The following is a 23667-nucleotide window of genomic DNA, read 5'->3' on the forward strand; positions in this document are numbered from 1 at the left end:
AAAACACGTGGCGGGGTGCGCGAGCAGCCCTCTGGGACTTGTAGTCTTCATCCCGAGGCGCGGCGTGGAGGGGGCGGGGCGAGGTGCGTTTGTGATGCTGATTGACTGGGGGTGTGCGCAGGAGGCGCGCCGGAGCGACGGCGCGCCGCTGGTGTCAAGCGGAAGATGGCGGCGTCCAGGGGAGGCTGAGGGCTCTGGGGAGGCGGTGAGCGGTTTCCGTACAGCCCGAGCGTGCGGCTTGGGGATCCCTTCACTCGGCTTCCTGCTCTCAGGTTTCGCGCGGGTCGTCCTCCCAGGCTCTCGGGCGCGATGTGGAGGAGCTGCCTCCGGCTGCGGGACGCGGGGCGCCGCCTCCTGAACCAGCCTCGGGGTGCCCTCACCGCCTCCGTGCGGCCGGGGCCAAACCCCCTGTCCCCTGCCCGGGCCTATGCCCCCCCAACAGGTGAGGGAGGTCAGAGCAGGTTCACTTTTGGCCAGGGATCGAGCCGGGCTAAGGTGGGCCGAGGGGTTCGGCTGTGCAGGGCAGGGTAACCGAGGAAGGGTGCAGGCTCATGAAGTTACGCAGTGCTTTCGGGTCCTGCTACAGATGGGGGTGGGGGGAGGGCGAATAGAAGCGCAGGCAAGGGCAGACCGCTTGAGGGTCATGGGGGGAGGGCGAATAGAAGCGCAGGCAAGGGCAGACCGCTTGAGGGTCATTTGGCACGTGCAGCTTTTCTCAGCGCTTATGGTTTTACTTTCCAGTAAGGAAAGCAGATGGCATTCTTTTCAGACAGGGAAATTTGGGTTCTGGATCAGGACTACACCAAGGTCACAGAGCAGACCCTGAGAAGTTTGTGGAGGGCAAAGATTGGCCTGTTTTCTGTGTCCCGATGGCTGGGCACAGAAGGACCCTGGAACCGGGGCATTCGGTCGGCATTCATCTTCCATCCCGGCCAGTTTCTCTGCAGGTTTCCTGGCCCTCCCTCCCACTGGCCTACCACGATCCCTGCCATTTCTGCTAAGGAGTTGACCCCGATGCCTCCTTCCTCTACTTCTGACTGATAAGGCCTAGAAGAAGGTAGTGGCTTTGTCACTGCTTCTGGGGACAATTTTTAGGGAAAGAGTGGGAGTGACTGCCTTAAATGAGTGAAGAGTAGTAACACTCTCTTTTCATTCAGTTAGTTTTTCTGTGCTGAGAGCTGGAGGCACGGTGGCCTTCCAGGCAGTCGTGGTCTCCCTCTAATGATGTTCACTGTCAACTGCAGGCTATAATAGTCTGATTAAGCAATAGTGTGTAGTATTTTGTGATAAGGGAAATACAAGGAAGCTGGGAGAACATAAAGAAGCACCTGTTTCCACCTCGGGGATTTTGAGGCTCTAGAAAGGGTCTTGGATGAAAGGACGTTTCAGCTGAGTCTTGACAGATGAGTAGAAGTTCAGTGGAGAGGAGGAGGAAGAGTGTTGGTGGCTAGAACAAGTTCAGAGATGACAGCAGAGTGTGAGGAACCTTGCTGTAATGCTGCCTGCTTTAGAAAATCTAGAACTCTAAGATAGTTTGGCATTGTGGCAGAAGTACAGGTCTGGGGTTTAATGCTGGCTGAACCTGTGAGGTACCGTGTGATATTGGGCACGAGACTGCTTCCTTTGGGCCTCATTTTCCTCTGTGAGTTGAAGGACTAGGTTGCCTTCGAGGATCCTTCTGTTAAGTTTCATAATTTTATGCAAATGGAGAGAGTTGGATGCAGCAAGGAGCTGAGCTTTTTTACCTGCCAGGGTCCACGTTGAAAGGCCTGGACGTGGGCCATGAAGAGCCAGTAAAGAGGGAAGGGCATCTGTGATGTTATGAGCTATAAGGAGAAATATACAGTTGGCCATTGAACAACATATGGGTTAGGGGCACCAGCACAACCCCCACCAGCAAAAATTCACATGTAACTTTGATTCCCCCAAAACTGAACTACTAATAACCTACTGTTGACCAGAAACCTTAGGCATAACACGAACAGTAGATGAACGCCCATTTGCTATGTTATACGTATTATATTCAGTATCCTTAAAGTAAGCTGGATTAAAGAATGTTATTAGGAAAATTATAATAGAATCATAAGAGAAAATAACATGTACAGTACTGTACTGTAAAAAAAAAAAAATCTAGGTATAAGTGGATCTGCGCGGTTCAAACCCATGTTGTTCAAAGATCAACTGTTTGTATTTGGTTTTCCTGCAGTTCCTGGCACGCATCTCTTAAAACCCTCGTAATTACTAAGCAATAAGAGCTACGGAAGAAGCTTTTGTTACGATATTTGGTCTCTTGTCCTAAAATAGCCTCAGAGATACAAAATCCGGAAGGAGTGTTTTATTCTTAAGGCCCTTTCAACCACACCTGAGGTTATGTTAATGAGGTGGCTTTTGGAAAGCACCTGAGGGGGTGGGGGGGCTGGTTGCCAGGGGAACCGACCGCAAGATTAGAGTTTCGGTACTCTCAGTTCCACCCCCGGACCTCTGGGGAGGGGAGAAGGGCGGGAGATTGATTTGATCACTAATGGCCTGTGATTTAATTAATCATGCCCATATAATGAAGCCTCCATAAAATCCCTGAACTGTGGGGTTCAGAGAGCCTCTGGGTTGGTGAACACGTAGCGATGCTACGGAAGCCCCATACCCTTTCCCCCATAGCTTGCCCTGTACATCTCTTTGTGCGGCTGTTCCCGAGTTGTATCCTTTCATAATAAGCTAGTAATCTAGTAAGTAAAATCTTTTTTTTCTGAGTGCTATGAGCTACTCTGGCTAATTGGAGGGATCGTGGGAACCTCTGATTTATAGCCAGTAGGTCAGCAGCATAGGAGACCGACCATCTGGGCTTGCATTTGCCATCTGCAGGGAGCCGGGGAATGCAGTCTTGTGGGACTGAGCCCTTCTGGGATCCGATGCTATCTCCAGGCAGATACCGTCAGAACTGAATTGAATTGTAGGACACCCACTGGTGTCACAGAGTTGATGGGTGGCAAAACCCCCACGCATTTGGAGTACAGGGTGTCTGTGTGAATGTGTAAAGGAAAACGAGAGTTTCCTTTACAATATCCCGGGAAGATAATGATACAAGCAAAGGGACACATTCAGGAGTTCACTTAAATTGGCACAGGCAGAGGGTTGATTTAGACTCGTGGATGCCACCTGCCACTATGGTGGCCCACAACCCACCGTCTCTGCTTCCTTTCTACTGCATACTTTACTAGTTTAGGCTCTTGGAAGTATCTGGCTCGTGGTAGTTAGTCAAACATGAAAGAAAATAGGAATGAAAGAATGAAGCCCGGTGGGAGGGAGGTACCTGAAACCAGGCCAATGAGTGCACTGCAAAGACATTACCGGTTTGAGATTCCGTGAGTCTCTGGGATGGCGGAATAGTAAACCCAGGTGGGGGACTTCTCCACGAAGACTTGGTTGGCAAGCAGATTGAACTTGGCTCCTTGGGAGTGGCAGTGCCGCTGAAGGGTGTCAGAAGGAGAGGAGGGGTTTGGGAAAGGGTCCCTGGGGTGTTGGAGGAGATTTTGCAGCAAGGAGACCTGTGTGAGGGTGTGGGGTGGTCCAGCTCTATACTGCTTGTCCGCGACCCACCAGCTCTTTATAGAGGGGGAAGGTGTTCCGGAGAGGCTGCTTGTCTGGCTGAGTGCCATGCCCAGGAAAAGTCCAGGCTGGTGTCCTGGGTGGCTCAGTCGGTTGAGCGTCCGACTTCGGCTCAGGTCGTGATCTCGCGGTCTGTGAGTTCGAGCCCCGCGTCAGGCTCTGTGCTGACAGCTCAGAGCCTGGAGCCTGCTTCGGATTCTGTGTCTCCCTCTCTCTCTCTCTGCCCCTCCCCCGCTCACGCTCTCTCTCTCTCACTCTCTGTCAAAAATAAATAAACATTTAAAAAAAAATTTAAATTGTCACCCGGACAAGTCATTTAGCTTCTCAGAATCTCTACCACCTCAGAGGCATTACTTGCCCTGCCTTTATAGAGCGGCTGTGTTGGGTTGCGGGAGATTCTGTAGACAGAGCCCCCAGCCTGCCACCTGTTTTTGTAAATAAAGTTTTATTGGAACACCGCCATCCTCATTCATTTTCGTATAATCTAAGGCTACTTTCACTGCAGAGCTGACTAATTGCAACAGAGACCATATGGCCCGCCAAGCCTAAAATATTTACTCTGGCTCTTTATGGGAAAAGTTGGCCAACCCCTCCTCAGGATGCTAGAGCAATTGGGAAAAAAACGTGTTTAGTGATTTAGCTCATTTACATTAATTGCTATGGCAGATGTATTTGCCCTGAAGAGTTTTTAAAGTTTATTTATTTGTGGGGGGGGGGGGGGGGAGAGAGAGAGAGAGAGAGAGAGAGAGAGAGAACCCTAAGCAGGCTCTGTGCTGCCATTGCAGACCCCGAGGTGGGGCTCAGTCCCACGAACCATGAGATCATGCCCTGAGCCGAAATCAAGAGCCAGATGCCCAACTGACTAAGCTACCCAGGCACCCCAACCCTGAAGAAATTTTTTTTTTAACAGCTTTATGGAGAGACAATTCACTTACAATTCACTCATTTAAAATGTAGAATGCTGTGGTTTCTAGTATCCTCACAGAGTTGTACAGCCATCACCATGGTTCTCGAACATTTTTATCACCCCCAAAAGAAGCCCTGTGCCCTTTAGCCATCACCTTTTCCTTCCCTCCCTATCCCTCTAGCCCTAGATAACCACTATTCTACTTCCTGTCTCTGTAGATTTCCCTAGTTTGGACATTTCATAAATGGAATGCAGTCTTTTTGGGGGCAGGCTCTTTTTTCATTTAGACTGTTTTCAAGGTTTATTTATCCAAGTTGTAGCATGTATCAGTACCCTCGTGTTTTTCATAGCTGAGTAATATTCAGTTGTATGGCCATATCACATCTTATTTCTCCATCCATCTCCTGATGAACGTCTGGGTTGTTAACATCGTTTGGCTATTCCAAATGCTGCTCTAAACATTTGTGTACAAGTTGTGTGTGTGTACAACTTTTTATGTGGGTGTATGTTTTTTTTTTTTAATTTTTTTTTTTAACGTTTATTTATTTGGGGGACAGAGAGAGACAGAGCATGAACGGGGGAGGGGCAGAGAGAGAGGGAGACACAGAATCGGAAGCAGGCTCCAGGCTCCGAGCCATCAGCCCAGGGCCCGACGCGGGGCTCGAACTCACGAACCACGAGATCGTGACCTGAGCTGAAGTCGGACGCTTAACCGCCTGAGCCACCCAGGTGCCCCGTGGGTGTATGTTTTCATTTCTCATAGACACATATCTGAAGAGTAGAATTGTTGGTCAACTGGTAACTGACTTTTTGAAGAACTGCTACACTTTCCCAAGGTGTCCGTACCAGCTTACGTTTCCACCAGCCCTGCGTGAAGGTCCCAATTTGGCCACATCCTTGTCAACTTTTGTCATTACCTGTTTTTAATTATAGCCATCCCAGTGGTTACAAAGTGGTTTCTCCCACTTTTGCTTTGCGTTTTCCTGATGGTGATGAAGTCCAGCATCTTTTCATGTGCTAATTTGTGTACCTTTTCTTTAGTGGAGAGATGTCTATTCAGATCCTTTGACCATTTTTTAGTTGGGTTGTCTTTTTTATTTTCAGGCTGTCAGTTCTGAAATAGATGGTCTGGAGCCGCCCTAGGATTATGGATGGAGTCATGCCCGAAGTCAGAATCTAGCTTTAAGGCTTCAGGCCCACCAGATGGCACTGTTTAAAAAGATAAAGGTGTTGAGACCTTCCAGAGGGCACTTCCTCTGTTCTTGCTGCACTGTGGGAATTGTAGTTCTGAAGCTTTGAGTCTTTCCAAAGCAAAGGCCTGGCAAAAATTGAGGCTGGTAGAAAGATTGCTCCCTGGTCCATGAAGCCTAGGACAGGAGGAGGAATGTAGGAGAAGGGACACAGAAAACAGCCTGTTTCTTTCTTTCTTTCTTTTTTCAAGTTTATTTATTTTGAGAGAGAGTGTATATGTGCACGTGCACGTGGGGGAGGAGCAGAGAGAGAGACTCCCAAGCAGGCTCAGTACTGTCAGCATGTAGCCCGACACGGGGTTCGAACCCAGGAACTGTGAGATCATGACCTGAGCTGAAATCAAGAGCCAGGCACTTAACCGACTGAGCCCCCAACAGGCCTGTTTCTTTTTATGGATTGAAATGACCTCATAGGAGAAGAACCTGATGGTCATTAATTTCCAAGTCACTCATCACATGAGCAGGTTTTTAAAGTCGCTCGCTGCTTCTCTGGGTATATAGCCTATTTTCTTGGGGCTAGCTTTTAAAATTCAATACTTGTTCACATACCTGTCTTCATATCTACATAGTCCACGTGTAAAAGGCACCGACCGTGTTTTTGCCACTGAAACCGATGTTCTGTAAAGAGAGCGATTCATACTGAGAACAGACCCAAGTTCTGTGTGCTCCTACAAGGCTTAGGTGTTAATTTCATCTTTAAAGATGAGGTCCCTGTTGCTGACAGCTAGTCCTGTGTTCACTGAGAATATGGGTGCTTCAGAGGTCCCTGGTCTCACGATTTATTTTACGTGACCCAAGACCTTTGAGGGTTCAGGTGAAGAACCTCCATCTTTGACATTGTTGGGGGGCATGGATTCCACCAAATTAGTTTTCCAGATCCTGGCTTTGTTTTCCTATGTGAACCTCTAACTTGGCTCCCTCTGCCTCCGTACTGTGACCTACCCAGCCCCCTCCCCCAGATCCGGCCCTCACCACCCTCTCTGGGCATCTCGAACCATCCTCTGTAGGATAGCTACGTTCTTGTCCTTCTGACCATCTTGTTAGTTCTCCAAATTCTCATGCTCTCATGAGGCCAAAGACCTTCCTGTAAGCAGTTTCTTCTGCTGGAAATTCCTTCCACACACACCCCCACCCCCCCCCTCTGAGAAAAGAATCCATCAGTGCAGACTGGCCAACTCCTGCCTCTCCATCAGGTCTCAGATGAAATCTGACTGCCTGGAGGTCTTCCTTTAGCCCGCGATGAGATGAGATTAGGCTCTCCTGGTGTGTGTGCGTGTGTTTGTGTGTGTTTCCAGTGTTCCTTGTACTTGGGCCTTCAAAATCACTTTACTGTTTGGCTGGATTCGCGTTCAGCTGCCCAGCAGACAGGAAGTGCCTTGAGAGCAGGGGTGAGCTTTGATTCTGACCCCCAGGTCTTATTCCCCTTCCTGGAACAGGGTCGGTACTCACTGGAAGTTTGTTCTAAGCCTGAAGTTTGCCCCTCCGCGTGTCCACTGCGTTCAGGTGAGCACGTGTTTAAAACACGCCGCACATGGGCCTGCCCTGTCCTGAAGCCCGGCAGACTTTGTGCCCCTTTCGCCCAGGGCTGTCGTCTCTTTCTGCATGGCTTACTGCTGCTTTGAGCGATTTGGGTTAACCCAACCTTGCCCTTCTAGCCTTCCCACTCCCTTCCAGTTTTCTGAATCAGATACAGAGGGGGACCTGGCCAGGACAGAGGAACCAAAGCCTGACCAGCAAAGCAGAGAAAAAAAAGACTTCCCTCGTGGGAAACCTCACTGTCCTGCCAGCTTTGGAAGGTTCAGCCTGTGCTGTCGGTTTCTGCCCCAAGTCCAGGTCTCTCGGGCCCACTTCCCGGGGCTGTGTCACGCTGTGTGCTAGAATGCTCTCTGGTGGCGCTTCCTGCCGATGGGGGCAGATCCTTCCCCCACTGGTGATGAGTCAGCTTTCAGATCTCTTCCCACTTCCTGTCTGGCCTGGCTTTAGACTTGTTGCCCAGCTCAGGCATTGGAGAACATACTGGATGTGGTCCGGGTGCCTCCAGACCTATGCAAGGAGGCCTCCAGGTTCGTGTTTCATCTGCTACCCGAACGTGACACGTGAAATAGGGGCATTTGAAAGCACCATGATGGCGCAGACTTTCTGTCTTGGAGTCAAATGTGTGAGAGAATCACTTATCGTTTCAGGGAAAGGTGGTAACTCGGGCCATAATAATGCAGGAGCATCTCGGTGGCCAGACCCTGCCTGCCACATTATTTATTTTTTAAGTGTTCAGACTCCATAAAGACAGGGATTTTTGTCATTTTTATTCATGGTTTTATCCCACGTACCTAGAATAGTGCCTGGCACCTGGTAGGCATACGGTTTTTGGAAGTGGGAAACCCGTTGGGCTTTAGTAAAAGCGTGACTGTGGACATGCAGTTTGGACATGAAGCATCAATGATAGAACACGAAATTTGGGAAAAACTGATGGGTCGTGGGAAACCTGAAAATACCACGTTTGGAGGAAGACCGGATACTCTGCCTCCGTTTTACCTCCCCACCCCACCCCACCCCACCCCCACCCCGCCATGCACAAACGAAGCTCTCCTGATTTTCATAGTCTGTTTGAATTAATTCTTTTTAATGTGTATTTATTTTTGAGAGAGAGAGAGACAGAGTGTGAACCGTGGAGGGGCAGAGGGAGAGGGAGACACAGAATCCGAAGAAGGCTCCAGGCTCAGCTGACAGCACAGAGCCTGACACGGGGCTTGAACTCACGAACTGTGAGATCACGACCTGAGCCAAAGTCAGATGCTTAACTCACTGAGCCACCCAGGCACCCCTGAATTCATTTTAATTTATGTTTGGTTCGCTTTTTTTTTTTTTTTTTAAGCACTAAAAGAAGTTTAAAAAGCATTAAAAACTAATGAGTTCCCTCCTCCGCATGCTGCATTGTTATTTCCAACAAGTAACTTCACTAATGGACTCTGAAGGTTTTTAGCACCCAGTAAATATGGAACAGCAGGAACGAATGAAAGAGTCAAGGTTTTGTGCTAACAAAGGTTAAGAATGGGTTACGGTTTTTAGCTCCCAAAATGTGACCTACTTGTTCCTTATTAGCTGAAGGAATCTGCATAATTCCTATGACGCCCTCTTGGTTTTTAAGCCCTCCAAGTAGAAGAGGGGGGATTTGTTTACATTTTCATACAAGATTTTATTCAAGTTATTTTCACATATCATAGGACACATATTCCTCTCCCCCCCCCCCACCCCACTTTTTTAAAGTTTATTTTGAGCTAGACGGCACATGAGAGGGGAAGGGGCAGAGAATCCAGAGCAGGCTCTGTGCTGTCAGCGCAGAACCCAATATGGGCCTTGAACTCATGAAACTGTGAGATCACGGCCTGGGCCAAAATCAAGAGTCAGATGCTTAACCGACCGAGCTACCCAGGCACTCCTGTTTCCCCATTCTTAAAGGAAATGCTTGGAGGGGCACCTGGGTGGCTCAGTCAGTTAAGCATCCGACTTCAGTTCAGGTCATGATCTTACGGTTCATGGGCTCGAGCCCCACATCAGGCTCTGTGCTGACAACTCGGATCCTGTGTCTCCCTCTCTCTCTACCCCTCCCCCGCTCATACTCTGTCTCTCTCTCTCTCAAAAATGAATAAACATTAAAAAAAATTAAGTAAAAAAAAAAAAAAAAAAGGAATTGCCTGGAGTTCTTGTTGAATACACAGGCAAGCTGGTTAATTAGGTTAATTAATTGGATAGAGAGGATGAGAAATGCTCCTGGGATCTCCCCTTACCACACACGTGCACACGTACGTCCACACTGGCTTTCCTCTCTTGCCTACTTAGAGGCATCAGACCCTTGCCCAAAATGGATCTCGGGCTTTACCACATTCAGATACGATCTTTGGATGGGAGCACGTTGTTCTGGCATGGGGGCAGTGCTGGTGGGGGTGGTGTCGGGGGAGGAGCATGCTTAGACGTTAAAGCACAAAGTGCTGGAAAAATCTGTCACGTCAGACAGTCTGCAGCTTTGCAATGCTTCGTGATCAGACTATTCCTGGGCTCGGGGGCTGGCGGGGGCATGACCAGTATGTCCTGTTCCTCCCTCATCCCTGGAGAGTGCATGCCCTCCTCCTTCCAACTTTAATCAGAAGCTGTTGATTATGCCGCGTAGAGTAGGGCAGACCTTGAATAGTGATATGAAAATCAAGCCAATCAATCAGCATTAGCAGTAATGACACTAGCTGGTCTTGTCACTTCCTGAGCCGTCTCAACGTTATTTTAAACTGCCTTTTTGAAAAATCTTTTTTTACAGAAAGGAAGAGGTTTTATCAGAATGTCAGCATCACACAGGGTGAAGGTGAGTGTCTGAAGTTTTGACTGCCTCTCTTTCTTTCTTTTTTTTTTTTTTCTTTTTTTTTCTGTGAATGGGTAGAAACATTTTTCATCTCTAGCCGGTTTCAGCAGTGAGATTACCCTTCGCGCTTTTGTTGGATAGGTTTCTGTAAGCCCTCCGTGAAGGGACTCAGAGTTGTCTTTGTCTGCACCAATTCAAGTAGCTAAATATAGGAATGGTCACTCGATTCCCCTTAACAATCCCTGAGAGGTTTTCATTTGATCTTTCAAGGTGGCTTTGAGATAAACCTGGACCACAGGAAGCTGAAAACTCCCCAAGCCAAGCTCTTTACCGTCCCCAGCGAGGCCCTGGCCATCGCAGTGGCCACTGAATGGGACTCCCAGCAGGACACCATCAAGTTCTACACCATGCACCTGGTAACAAGTTCACGAACGTATACCCCGACTGCTGGCTTCCTAGGGTACCTGGCAAAAATTGAGAGTCTTTTCCAAATTCAGATGAGGCCCTCAGGGGTGGACTCCAGCCACACTCGCCTCCTTGAGCGTGCTGACCCTTCCCCTGCTGGTCTGGCCCGCTGCAGTCCCCCTGCTCAGAACAAGGATGTCATAAGGATTCAATTACATAGAGCAGAGCCTGGTAGTGGAGAGCACGAGACCCGGGCAGCTTCATTACTCCCGGGGCTGCTGTGAGAATCCCACGGGCCCACGGGCTGTCACACACAGCGTGTGGCACGGAGCTCTCGGTAGATGTGCTACAGCTGGAGTTGTGGGGACACATGGGGCCGGGGGCTTCGCTTTGGCTCCAGCACTTCCTGGGCGGTGCTGTCTGGTTCTCCGTGTTGCTGTGGTTGGAGGCAGTGTCCCCTGGGACGCGGTGCTTTTTGCCTGGGCCCAGTGGTGGTGACGGGGCTTTTTGCCTCCTGATTCAGACCACATTGTGCAACACGTCTCTAGACAACCCTACCCAGCGAAACAAGGACCAGCTGATCCAGGCGGCTGTGAAGTTTCTGGACACCGACACCATCTGGTAATTGACATTTAGATGGGCATTCCCCTTGGACCGAGTGGGTCCCTTGGGCTGTTTGCCTCATTTGCCCAGACAGTTATCAGCGGAAGACGCAGACCCTTTTCCTTTATCTCAGAGGGCAGGGAGGCGGTCTGCTTGACATCACCACTTAGCCGCCCGCCCTGCGCATCCCTGGGAGGGAGGGCTCCTCGGGATACACCAGTGTCAGAGCCCCGGGCGTTCCTTTCTGCAGCCCAGCAGCTGTCCTTTTGTCCGGGCCGGGGTGGGGTAGCATATGTAACTCTCACGGGCTCCAGGACCAAGGGGGTCACTGGCCAACTCCCGGTGGGGCGTTCGATGCTGGACCTGTGGCCACCGGCACACTCTCACGTAGGCATGGTTGTTCTCACTCGTCAGCTTGGACCCGGAGACGGTCACTCGTTCTCGGGAGCTGGCTGCTTCCACTTCTGAATCCTCCCTCCCGTGCCAGTGTTCTTTAGCTAACTGGGCGGTGGTGTTGGAGGCAAGCTGGGGAAGGACAGAAGTGCTTGAGCGGCACGTGTCGGCCAGCCCAAATGCTCTAGAATCCTGAGCTGTCCCACAGCCTGATCATCGCAGCGGCCCATTTTCCTGCGCACTCACGGTGTCTCTTCTCCCTTCTGCTCACGCCGCACGGTGGCCTTCCGGGGTGTCCCCTCGTCTTCCCGCCCCGTGAGGCCTTGCCGCGCAGCTCCCCTCAGCCGACTCCCATTTCTGGGTCTCTTTGTCACAATAAGTGGCACCACGTGGCGTCAGGCATCCGAGCCAGCAGCTGCATGTGTAGCCAGGAGCGTGTGGGCTCACGAGGTGCCCACGGGCAATTTGTGGCCAGGGGCACGGTCTCTCGGAAGGGTTAGGGTAGGTAGGGACGCAGTGACTGAGCTTCTGGCACAGCATCCCAGGATCCTGATCATCCTAGGATCAGCATCCTGTGGATCTGGGGGTGCGGTGTTAGTGTTCAGAATGGCATTGACCGCGTTGCAAGCCTTGGCCTGTCAGATGACCGGGGACATTTAGGACAGTGGTTCTCAAACCCAAGGTTACATTAGAATCCCCTAGAGGGCTTGTTAAAACACAGATTGCTGGTCTCCACCCCTCAAGCTTCTGCTTTCCATAGGTGGGGGGGTGGGGCCAGAGAACTGGCATTTCTATCGGGTTTTGAGGTGATGCTCTGCTGCTGGCCCCAAGGCTACACTTTGAGAACTACTGCTTTCGGGAAGGACTGGTAGGGCTGGGCGGGGGGAATTGAGTGGAGAGGTTTTTTGCGGTGGCCTTTTGTGTTTTTCCATCGTCTGTCACTGAGTGAAAGAATTGTACTTTTTTAGTAACGAAGGCGATTTTTGCAATGAATTAGCTACAGGGTGGATGAGCCAGCGACATTAGTGGAACTTCAAAGGAACGAGTGGGACCCGATCATCGAATGGGCCGAAGAAAGGTAAGAGGCGCGGCCCCACAGTGTTGGGCAGGCTGGTGCGGTCAGGGGGCACGCCGGACCACCAAAGCCCTTGGCTAATTGATCCGTGGAATTCAGCACCTCTCGCACGTTTAGGGACGGGACTGGGCACCTTGGGAAAAAGTGCTCCTCAAGTCAGTATCAGCCACCACGCACCAAGCACCTGCCGTCCGTTCGTGCGGTGCTGGACGTAGGGATGGAGCCCCAGCTCTGCCACGGTTGGCTGCGTGACCCCGCGGCTAGTGCCGTGAGCTCTCTGAGCTTCCTTGTCTGTGAGTGGTCCTCATAATCCCCACCTCTTAGTGTATTGTGAGGAGCAAACAAAGTGATGCCCAGTATCCCGCTTGGTACACGGTAAATACTCAGGTCTGGGCAGTAACCGTCTTTATCATGGCCACGAGTGCTGTACCATTAAAACTAAATCCGAAAACGGCGTATGGGATACGTACGCACGTGAGGACGAGTCTGGTAACGTTTATCCTGTGAATGTAAGGCTTCTAGGAATTGACGATACCCAGCATGGTTCCTTAGCAGAAAGGTCCTTTTGTGCAAAGTTGAACAAACTGTTGATGGGGTGGCAACATGAATTCAATTTCATTTCATTCCGGGGGAGTTTGGAAGGGCTCCTACCACGGTACTGCTCTGACCGTAGTATTTTGTAAGCGTACACAGAGTTGTTTTTGGCAAGCCATTTTTCACCAAAGTGATGTCGGGCAGTCTCATTTGTACGCGTTTCCTGAATGCCCACAGTGTGCCGGGTATCCTTGGGTTTTATAGTAAAAGGCACGGCCGCTGCACTAAAGGATCCCATAAAACGTAACCACTACAGCATTGTGTAAGAGCTCTGAAGGCACGGTGTCACTGCAGAGTTTAATGAAATATAACGACAGCGTAGGTGCCTGGAGATCTTTGCTCTGGTACAAAATTATCCGCCTTCTGTGGCACTTGAGATTCTCATCCTTAATGGTTTACAAAACAACCTGGCCATTCACGGTGTTGCTATTAGAAATTTCGGCAAGAATATTTCTAAACCAACAGGAAAAATGAGTTACGTATGAAAGAAAATGACAAAAATTGCCTTTACTCCATTATGTTTCTCCTGTGCCTTATATAGTTATGACCGTTCTTGAAAATGTGTCATTGTTGAAGCCAGCTTCAACGCAATAGGACACGGCGAAGCGTTTTCCTTTCAGATACGACGTGGAGATCGGCTCCTCCACCAGCATAATGGGGCCCAGCATCCCAGCCAGGACTCGGGAAGTGCTCACCAGCCACCTGGCCTCTTACAACATGTGGGCCCTACAAGGTATTTGAGGTGCTTCCTACGGGCCTGGGAGGGCGGCCTGATGGGCATAGGCATCCGAAGCCCAGAGTGTCACAGGGGCACTCTAGGGGGCGGCCGCGATGCTAACCCTTCTACTCAGTCCAAGGGGGACAGCAGGCTCCCCACCCTCCCAGGAGAAGGTTGGCTTTCTCCTCTTCAGGCATCTCAACTTCGGATCTCATTGGCCCGGCTCCAGTCACGTGGCCATCCGCAAACCAGTCACTGGGCAGAGGGTGGAGCTCTCTTGACGGCTTCCGTTCAGGTCCCGTGCCCACCCTGGGCAGGAGCGGAAGTGGGATCACACCCCCGAGGGAAACCAGAGGGCTGTCTGAGAAGAGCGGGGAAAGAATACAGAGCCGACCGCAAAGCGCACGTCCCCTGTGACCTTTCTCCCCCAGGTCGCGCTTTTGTACCTCTCTAGGGCTGCAGGGACTCACAAAGTGTAGGTCCAGTGACTGCCCTGTTTTGGGGTGGGGCGGGCCCTGGATCCTGACCTGGCTTGCATCCCCGCAGGGATTGAGTTTGTGGTGACCCAGCTCAAGTCCATGGTGTTGACCTTGGGCCTGATTGACCGGCGCCTGACAGTGGAGCAGGCCGTGCTGCTGTCACGCCTGGAGGAGGAGTACCAGGTGAGGCAGCCAGCGGCCCGAGGTGGGGTACCTCAGGGCCTTACCTCTCCTCTCCCTGACTCAGATTAACTGGGGGTGGGAGCTAGCCCATCTAAAACGTTCTTATGTCGATTTGGCCTTCGGCTACTTTCATGTACATCCAGAAATCAAAACTAAGGGCCGATGAAAGTATTGTCAAGAAATAATAACACAAAATAAGGGCAGGGAGGGCTCCCACTGTGTTCTAACACTATGCTTAGCTCTCCCCTCACGCCTCACCTCTTCTGAACAACCTGGCCAGGTGGGGGCTGCCGTTATCCCTTTTTTACACAGGAGGAAACTGAGGCATGGGTCCCACCCCCGGAAAATGCTGGAGCCAGGGTTTGGAGCCAGGTCTGGGTGACTCCAGGCCTTCCCCACTATCTACAGATAGAGGTTCACAGGCAGATCAAGGTCGTCTGCCTGGGCCCCGAAGAACGGGCCCCGCGAACAGGACTAGGAGCCACGTTCGTGCTCACACAGAGGCTAAGCTGAGCCTTGGCGCCCTGACTCACACGGTGGGTCATCTGGCTGGCAGAGCAAACACGGGTGGCTGCTGTTTGTACATAAGTTTTCATTTAGTGGGTTTGAAATTAATATGGTTTCGCTACACTGTCATTTGCATTTTTTAACTCTGAGAATTATGGCGTTCTCTGCAGTCTTTTTACTGCTTTCTTTCCAACCTCAGAAGGTTAATTGCTATTACAAATCGGCTCCTAGCATGATGAAAACCCTTTTGTAATGACATTATTTCCCAAGCCCGTCTAGTCATCTGCTCAGAAAAATGCCAGGGGTAAAAACTGTTTCTCTGTCGCAAAAGAGGCCAGCTAGAAACAATTAAACAGGCAGGGAGTGATGTGTGGGGGTGTGAGGGCTTTGGGAGGTGGGGGGGGGGGGGCGCCAGGAAACCTGCCCTCTGTTCTGGGCTCTGCATTTGATGGTGGCACCCGAGCCAGGCCATCAGTCTCTGAACTAGGTTCGATCTGCCACAAAACGGGGTTACCTGGGTTACGTATGGAGGCCTCTCCAAAGGTGTAAAGTCTTCAGACGACAGATCACAGTTGTCCACGTTGACCGGGCTGCCCAAAGATCCCAGTAGCTCGTGTGGCGTGACAGATCCCGAGTTCCTGGATGGGCTGGGGCAGCTGGGCCTGTGGCCAGGGAGGAGCCAGCAGGGCCTGGCTGGAGTCCCGCTGACATCTGGATGGCCACACTGCGTGTCTCGGCTTCTCCCCTGCAGTTGTTAGAGCCCCGGAGACAATCCGCAAGTCGGCTCCAGCGTGCAGAGCACAGGTTTCTGCAGCACCCCCGGGGAGTCGGAACTGAAGCGACCATGTGGCCTTGGTTGATTTATTTATCCCACCCACACTGGGGGGGGGGGGGGGGGGGGAGGCGGGGGGCACTTGCAGCCCAGCCCAGCGAGGCAGCTTGCAGAGGATGACATTTTCCAGGCTGCCTCCCACCAGCCTCCTTGTGGGAGGAGGATGGCATTCGGGTTGGGCCCCCTTGGGGGGAGATGCACGTGGCATTTGTGGCAGTGGGTGCCTCTGGGCCCTGGACCTGGACGGCACCCCTCCCAAACCGTCCGCACCCCGTCAGCACGGCTGCCTGCTCTGCCCACCTGCGTGTCCTCACCTGCCGCCTCCCCCGTGGGGGTCTCGCGTTTTGGCAAGATGGGGGCCCAGTCTGGTCCCCCCACCCCAGCTATTGGGGTGGAATGTGGCTCTGGCCGGTCGGCAGGCGGACCCTTGGCCGGTCACCCAGCGGCATGTCACGTCCTCCCCTCAGATCCAGAAGTGGGGCAACATCGAGTGGGCCCATGGCTACGAGCTCCGGGAGCTGCGGGCGCGCACGGCCGCCGGCACCCTCTTCGTCCACCTCTGTTCCGAGAGCGCCACGGTGAAACACAAGCTCCTGCGGCAGTGAGGCGGGGCGGGCAGCCCCAGCGGGACAGAGGCTGCACGCACGGCCACAGACGCCCCAGCTCGGCGCTGCCCCGAGATGCCCCCAGGACCCGGAGTGGCTGTCGAGGTCAGCTCCAGTCCAAGCTGGGTGCCCCCGCCCCGGCCGGCAGCCAGCGAGCCGGCCAAGCAAACCAGTGACTTCCTCCCAACCTGATTTTATTAAATATTTCTCTGCCCTGGAAATGTGGAGGCCTGTTTTCATTTGCACCTCCACTTTTCTCCGTCCCTCTTGTCGTGTCTGGGTTTCACCAAGGTCAGACAGCTTCCCTCCCACGGCACGTTTTGATATTTGCCGCCCGTGGCCGGGAGCCTCACGCAATTGGGGAAATCACGTCAACACACAACTCTGTGCAGCCCTCGGCCTGAAGACTCCCCCCCGCCCCCACCCCCGGTTTTTAATCAAACCGTCTTTTGAAACTGAGTCCTTTTTGTTCTAAGCTGGTTATTTCTGTTCCTGGTATTTTAGAAGAAATAATTTACTCTCGAAAATAGAAAATCGGCGTTGTTTTAAAAGCCCAGGCAGGCAGGGCAAGGCCACCTGACTTGTGTCCTGCTTCCAGGAGCCCTCCGTGTCCTCCCGACCTGGCCACTTGCTCTGCCCTGGGTGGCAGGTGCGGTCTCCTGGTGCCAGGACCCAGTGCAAGGGAAGCAGGAAGGATCCGAGAGTTTGGGCAGTGAAAGAGTCTGAGCCGCCTGTCCTGGTACCCGAGTAATAAGCTGGCATCACCCCCCTCATGGAGGGGGTGCTTCTCCACACTTTCCACGTGCCCTCCCTGACCCCCTTGACCGTGCTCAGAGGAGGCACTGTTGTCGTACCCCCACCTCATAGACGAAGCTCAGGCTGCAGAGGTGATGGGGGAGGTCCAGCCCGTGCCCTTAACCTCCAGAGGGTACTCTGGTCCCCGCAGCCAACCTTAGAGCCACAGGGAGCCACGGCCTCTGCCTTGGGGGGCTGGCCCAGGCCCCAGGGCTATGCTGGGGTCTGCGGCCTCCGGCGTCACTCCTCAGCACGAGGAGAGAAGGGCTCAGACCACGTCGGCCTCCTCCGCCTACTGCCGGCAGCCTGCCCTGGGCGCGTCAGAAACGGTGGGCACACAGCTGTCACCGGGCCCTGGCCAAGAGTCTCCTGGCTCACTGGCAGCCCCCTCAAGAGGTCGCTCTCAGTAGGCCGGCCAGTTGTTTGTCTTGGACTGTTTCTCCTGCTCAGGAACGAACGGGAATTCTGATTATTTTTTTAAAGACCGGAGAAAAGATGACATAATTCTTTATTTTTCTCTACCCTTCCCAGGGGTGGGGGAAGAATGGGGTTAGGAGGGTTCTGGGTTGAGAAATTCCCGGAAACGCTTCTGAGGCTGTCGGTCGCGTGAGTGTGCCCTTGGGCTGAGGGCTGTATCGGGAAGAACCGTCTGGGCTGGCGCGGCCCTAATCTATGATCTCGCTGCATTCCAGGTTGTCCAGCTCGTTCTGTACGTGGTCGACGTACTGATGGATCTCCTTCACGCGCCTGCGGTTCCTCATGATCTCATCCTTGTGGATCTGAGGGGTGAACCCAAAGCCCGAGGTCCTTAAGTCAGAGAACTCGCTTATGTTCTCTGAGTCCGATTTGGGGGAAAGGAAATCGTTCTTGGAAATGTGCATAGTTCCATCCGCATTTACTTTAAAGCCTCCTCGATCCACTTATCTGTGTCTTTGAGGCAGGAGTTAGGACGGGTTAGCACGGGGGTTTTTAAAGTCCTACTTTATTTCTTATTGCAAAGAGTCTATGCTACCGGGGAAAGAGTTCCCCTTTCTCTCCGGCCGGTAGCTAGAGACATGGGCACAGTGCGTACGTGACGCGCGTTCACTCACCGCGTCCACTAAGTGTGAGCACCAAGAGTTGGTCCGCGTCACCAGCTCATCTTCTCGATTGTCGATCTTCAGGAGGTGGAGGTCATGCGACGTCCCAACAGCATTAACGATCGTGTCTTTGTCGACAAAAAGCTGGTGAGCGAGAAAGGTCAAGGGAGCGTGTGTCTCGTTACCACCCCCCACCCCCGCCCCGGCACAAAGAGGGCCACAGAGAAAACCAGCTGAGTGTCCCCTGGCTAGTGGAGGCAGCTGCTCAGCGCCCAGTGGAGAACCCACCTTCGTGTCACAGCCCACCTTCCAGGGACAACGCCCCCTAGACCCGAGCGGCGCGGAATGTTATGGGGAAAGGGCCCGCCATGGCGTTGACTTTGCAATGCTAGTTGGGAGTGTGTTTTCTTCAGGGAACCTCACTCAGGACGTCTGCTCTCACAGTGGTTCTCTCTTGCTTGCCCCCAAGTCTGACTCGCCTGAAACCGGCTGGTCAGGTGGGAAGCGTGAGTCTGGCTGAGGGGTCTCCAGGCTGCTCTGAGGACAGAGGGCCCTGTAAATCGATGCCTCTGCGCCCCATGTTGTCTCTCCATTGCCCCTCATGTTAGCCAGATTGAACCTTGGAGTACACTTGGGGTCTCCTGCCTTCTTGTTCCCGACCTTGTTTTCTGCCTTCTAAAAAGTCGTCGAAAAACGGGGCGCCTGGGTGGCTCAGTCGGTTAAGCGTCCAACTTCGGCTCAGGTCATGGTCTCGTGGTTCATGGGTCCGAGCCCCGTATCGGGCTCTGTGCTGACAACTTGGAGCCCCGAGCCTGCTTCGAATTCCGAGTCTCCCTCTCTCTCTCTGCCCCGACCCCACTTGTGCTGTCTCTCATAAAAAGTGTTTAAAAAAAATGTTTTAAAAGTTGTTGAAAATGACCACCCCTTACCAGGCCTGGCCGGTTTTAGGTGTCCACACTATAGCTCTTGTTGAAAATCAGGTGGAATCATTTCCCAGAGTAGGGCAAGGCTTCCAAAGCCTTAGCCAACAGTCGCCTCCACTTTGAAGGAAGGTACTTTGTGTAAGGCAGGGGACCTGAATGTTCTACGTTGTAGAGCAGATAAATACTTGTTTTATTTTCTGTAATCTAGTAGTGGTTAACTTAATAGTCTCCAAAAATATGTTCTATGGAATCTTGAGATAAAAAACTTTTTCTTTGGTCGAATACATTGGGGAAAGCCTTGCACACCCTAGGCCCCTCCTGAATTTCACAGGGCGCACAACATTTTTCCAGAGAAGGCTCTGGAAAGTATAAACCCTTTTCACTTTGTTCCTCTTGGTTTGCCAGTTTATTTGGCCACAGGCTTCTTTTCAGAGTAATGCCTGTGAACACCTTGTGGGTTGGTGGTTTTCCATAGAATCCCATGTAGAAAAGCCCGGCTAGCTGAGGCAGGGAATGGGCACCTGGGGGACCGGCTAGCACGGCTACATGGGAGAAATGACAAGAAGTTATCAAGATGTTCCTCTGTGCACAGAGGCTCCCAGGCCAGACTCTGGGAAGGGCTCAAAGATGTGTACGCCCTTCCAGCCTGTCAGCTTGAGGCAGCCTGTCCTGGAGCATGTCCTGATGACCTAGAAGTAGCTACAGCCACACTCACTCATCACAAGATGTTCCTGGTGGTTTTGAAAAATGGGTCAGGGGCCCCTGGGTGGCTCAGTCTGTTAAGCTTCCAACTTTGGCCCGGGTCGTGATCTCACGGCTCATGAGTTTGAACCCCTCATTGGCTCTCTGATGTCTGCACAGATCCCGCTTTGGATCCTCTGTCTGCCCCCCCGCCCCCACCTCCGCCTCTCCCCCTGCTTGCGCTCTCTCAAAAATAAACAAACCTTATACAAAAATGGGCCGTAGCACGTCTCTAAGCCAAGGGGAGACGTCGTCCCCCCCACCCTCTGAGTTTGGATGTGTAGAATATGCTTCGGGAACTGTGGAAGTAAAAGTCTGCTTAGAAACTGATGAAGTTAGAACCGGTCATGAAGAATTGTGGCATTTGTAGAATAGAAACCAAAGGAATCTGGTTTAAAGAAAGGATTTTGAAATGCAAGTTGCAGGACGCCTGAGTGGCTCAGTCAGTTGAGCATCCGACTTGATTTCAGCTCAGGTCATGGCCTTGCAGTTCGTGCGTTTGAGCCCGTGTCGGGCTGTGTGCTGACAGCATGGAGCCTGCTTGGGATTCTCTCTCTCCCTCTCTCTGCTCCTCCCCTGCTTGTGCTCTTCTGTGTGCACACGTGCGCACGTGCTCTCTCTCTCTCTCAAAATAAATAAGCAAACATTTTCAAAAATTAAAATGCAAGTTGTTTCTGGACCTCGGGTGTCCTGGAGTAACTGGGGTGATGGCTGTATCAGTTTGCCCTCTCAGAATACTTCTTAGGGGTAGAGTATTCCAGATTCCCCTCGCGGCCCCTCGTAGCTAGACGCCACACGGCTGTTCAGAGCCCCGGAGCGAGTCTGACCTCCTTCTGCCCCCTAAACGTGGCCGTGGCTCATCGCAGCACGAGGCTGAGTGCCCTCGGCCCCGGTGGAGGGGAGCAGCGGCGTGTGCTTGCCGCCACGCTGACCTCGCCCCGGGCAGCTGTGGCTCCAGCGCCCCTCCCGCCCCCTCCCTCCAGGCTTGCTCCTGGAGCACGCACGCGCCTTCTGCCTTTCCTTCCAAAGCAGTGAAGGACTTCAAAAGACAGATTTGGCCCGAACTTCGGCAAGAGCTGATCACAATCACTCAACTGGATGAGAGGAGTTTTAAAGAGATAAACAACGTCATCGGTGGGACTTTGAACCGTGATATGCTCACTGATAATTAGATAAGAGAAGCCAGATCCTTTCTTGGGTACGTCCCTGTCTTGCTACAGGCTCTGAATCACACTTGCCTGTGTTCAGATCAACTCTACCACTTCTACGCTGCGTGTCCTTGGGCAGGTTACTCTCCTCTCGGTGCCTCAGTTTTTTCATCTGTAAAAGGGAACCGTAATGGTACCCATTTTACCGTGTTGATGCGGAGATTGAAAGAGCAAATACGTTGCGTGGGGCTTCTCAGACAGCTGGCCCCCGGGAGGCCCTCGGTAAATGTCAGCTGTTTGTTGTTATTGTTACTTTTTACAGTCAGGGCACCCCTTTCTCCCCCCTGCCGACAGTCCAGCCTGCTTGTTTCGGGGCCACTGAGTTTCGGGGGCCCTTTTTCTGTGCGTCTCCGTTATTAGGGAGGGATTTTTCGTTCCTGCACCCACGAGGTGTCACGGACCTGGGAGCCATGCCGTGAGGGAACGGCATGACCCCTCCCTCGGTGGTCCATCCGGGGGATAGCAGAGTGGGCTCTTGGGGGCAGCGTTATTTCAGGGCTCAGGGAAAATGACATCTTCTTGTGTCTGGTCAACAACAGCAGTTGGCAGGTATTTGGGGAGGCCCCGCCCCTGTGCCACTGAGCTAGGTGTTTGTCTCTGCCCTGGACAGAGGCTGTGGGCGTCGGGACTGCCAGTCTCTGTCTGCGGGACTCAGCCAGCACCGACAGAGCGGGGCTTGGAGAACTCCCGGCACTTGGGCTGAGCTGCGGCAGCCGTGCCGGGCGCCCTCGCTGGCACCGGGGAGGTACGTGCTCGAGAAGATGCCACCCCTGCCTTCCCTGCGAGCCTGTATCTGCTGTGAATGGTCACAGAAGCGAATCAACACAAGCGCGAGAGCCTGAAATCGTAAGAAGCGCTCTGACAACGACGGACGGGGTGTGTGATAGAGAGACGGAGATTCTCCAGGGAAGTGACGAGGGAAGGCCCCTCCAAGGAGCTGCCATTTGAGCGGAGAGCTGAACAAGGACGAGCCAGACACCTGGAGACCTGAGGGAAGGGCGTGTCTGCTGGGTGGAATATCAAACGAAAGGAGCGAGGCGGGGAGCAAGGGCGCGAGGGGAGGAGGCCGCTGATGCAGGCGGGCCAGGCGTGAGGGTCTGGTGCACTGCAGCGAAGTGCTTACTCCAAGGGTCACGGGAGGCCGTTAGAGCGTTAGAGCCGTTGTGCAAAGGCACAAAATGATGTGGTTTTCCAAGGCTCTCTGGCTGCCGCCTGGAGGACAGCCTGTAGGAGGGCAGTGAGGAGGCCCGTGGTCCCCGCAAAGGACAATGTGGCTTGACTGGGTGGTAAATGCGGATGAGACAAGCGCCACCACTGGACCCCAACGCAGGGGACTCAGGGAGCGCCCTAGGTGAGCAGACCCACGAGCTCTGGCAGACGGCTGATCTGGGACTATGCATCTCCAACAGTGCTGGTAGAGGGTGGGAGGGGCGACATGCCGGATCAGAAACGGTGCTGCCCATCGCAGACACTCAAGGGTTAGGAAAACCTGCGGGGGAAATCTCAGAACTTAACCTCTATTTGCAACTGCCTCTCTTGGAAACTGCCAGAAGCCCCGCAGAAACGACCTTTTGGAAACCAACCTGTTGGTAAGTTGAAGCCACTTCATTATCATGAGTTCCTCTTTAGTCGGGCCCCACTGAGCACCCAAGGTTGTTCTATCTGTTGGCCTATTTCATCTGCCAACCACCCTGCAAAGGGCATCATTGTCCCTTCTGCAGGTGGGGAAGCTGAGGCTCCGGGAGGCTTTCAGCCTTACCAGAGCCACAGAGCCGGCCCCACCGCATCTGTCTGGCTTCTGTGCCAGTCAGCCTTGGGGGAGCGGTGGGGGCGGGGGAGGGGGGGTGTCAGCCCCGCCCACCACCTTCTGCGGGCCCACTGTGCCCGAGCCCCGCCCACCGCAGCCACAGCCCCGCCCACAGTGCTCACAGCGCACACGTCGTAGGGCAGGTCCTCGTCCAGCTCACCCTTCAGTATCTTCTCCAGGGTATTGATGGAGATCTCCAGGAGCTTCTCGTGGTGGTGGTTCTCCAGGTCCCGGCACTGAGCCATCGTGCAGGCAAGTTAAGCAAAGGCCAGGGATCGGAGCAGGCCAGGCGCGTCCCCGCCCTCAGACCCTCAGACCCTCAAACCGCACGTCTGCAGACCCTCAGAGGGCGGGGCCGTTTCCTCCAGGCAAGAACGGACTTTGAAGGGTGGAGGGGCACACCTGGAGGTGCCAATGCATCACCTCCTTCACAGCCAGTGGTACACATGCACGAAATCCCAGGGCCATCCTGATCCCCACTCCCCCCCACCAAACAACACTCACACACCTGCTCACCACTGACCCTTGGCGCTGGGTTCTCTCAGAGCCTCTCCATCCAACACCTCTCTCCCTGCCACCGCCTCCTGACTGGACAGCAAAGAGCTGGTCTTT

At 53.0% G+C, this 23667-nt stretch overlaps 2 protein-coding genes across 10 annotated transcripts in view; one reads left to right on the forward strand and one right to left on the reverse strand.

Annotated features, from left to right (window-relative positions):
• The first annotated feature begins 91 nt into the window (after nucleotides 1-91).
• On the forward strand, nucleotides 92-16723 carry ATPAF2 (ATP synthase mitochondrial F1 complex assembly factor 2). Of its 3 annotated transcripts, XM_042965947.1 has the most exons (9): nucleotides 92-442; nucleotides 10067-10111; nucleotides 10379-10524; nucleotides 11037-11134; nucleotides 12507-12587; nucleotides 13799-13911; nucleotides 14443-14558; nucleotides 14871-15094; nucleotides 16365-16452. In XM_042965947.1, exons 1-8 carry the CDS (start codon nucleotides 310-312, stop codon nucleotides 15069-15071), a joined length of 933 nt encoding a protein of 310 aa, XP_042821881.1. In that variant the 5' UTR covers nucleotides 92-309; the 3' UTR covers nucleotides 15072-15094; nucleotides 16365-16452. The 3 variants fall into 3 exon arrangements, with proteins under 3 accessions (XP_042821881.1, XP_042821883.1, XP_042821880.1); XM_042965949.1 differs by lacking the exon at nucleotides 14871-15094 and having other exon boundaries at nucleotides 102-442; nucleotides 16365-16723; XM_042965946.1 differs by lacking the exons at nucleotides 92-442; nucleotides 14871-15094 and adding an exon at nucleotides 6990-7263 and having other exon boundaries at nucleotides 16365-16723.
• Nucleotides 16724-17787: 1064 nt separating this feature from the next.
• DRC3 (dynein regulatory complex subunit 3) overlaps nucleotides 17788-23667 on the reverse strand; it is a 33887-nt gene continuing 28007 nt past the window's right edge. For 3 of the 7 annotated variants that reach the window (XM_007080772.3, XM_007080771.3, XM_042966537.1), the window contains exons 12-14: nucleotides 23178-23301; nucleotides 18389-18520; nucleotides 17788-18076 (exon numbers count right to left, since the gene is read on the reverse strand). In XM_007080772.3, coding sequence (XP_007080834.2) covers nucleotides 17963-18076; nucleotides 18389-18520; nucleotides 23178-23301 — 370 coding nt within the window. In that variant the 3' untranslated portion in view covers nucleotides 17788-17962. Of the gene's footprint in view, nucleotides 18077-18388; nucleotides 18521-21116; nucleotides 21361-22399; nucleotides 22940-23177; nucleotides 23302-23667 lie in introns of those variants that run through there. The other 4 variants (XM_042966541.1, XM_042966538.1, XM_042966540.1 and 1 more) reach the window with 4 other exon arrangements.

The sequence above is a fragment of the Panthera tigris genome, chromosome E1 (genome assembly GCF_018350195.1).
Source record: "Panthera tigris isolate Pti1 chromosome E1, P.tigris_Pti1_mat1.1, whole genome shotgun sequence".
NCBI classification, from domain to species: Eukaryota; Metazoa; Chordata; class Mammalia; order Carnivora; family Felidae; genus Panthera; species Panthera tigris.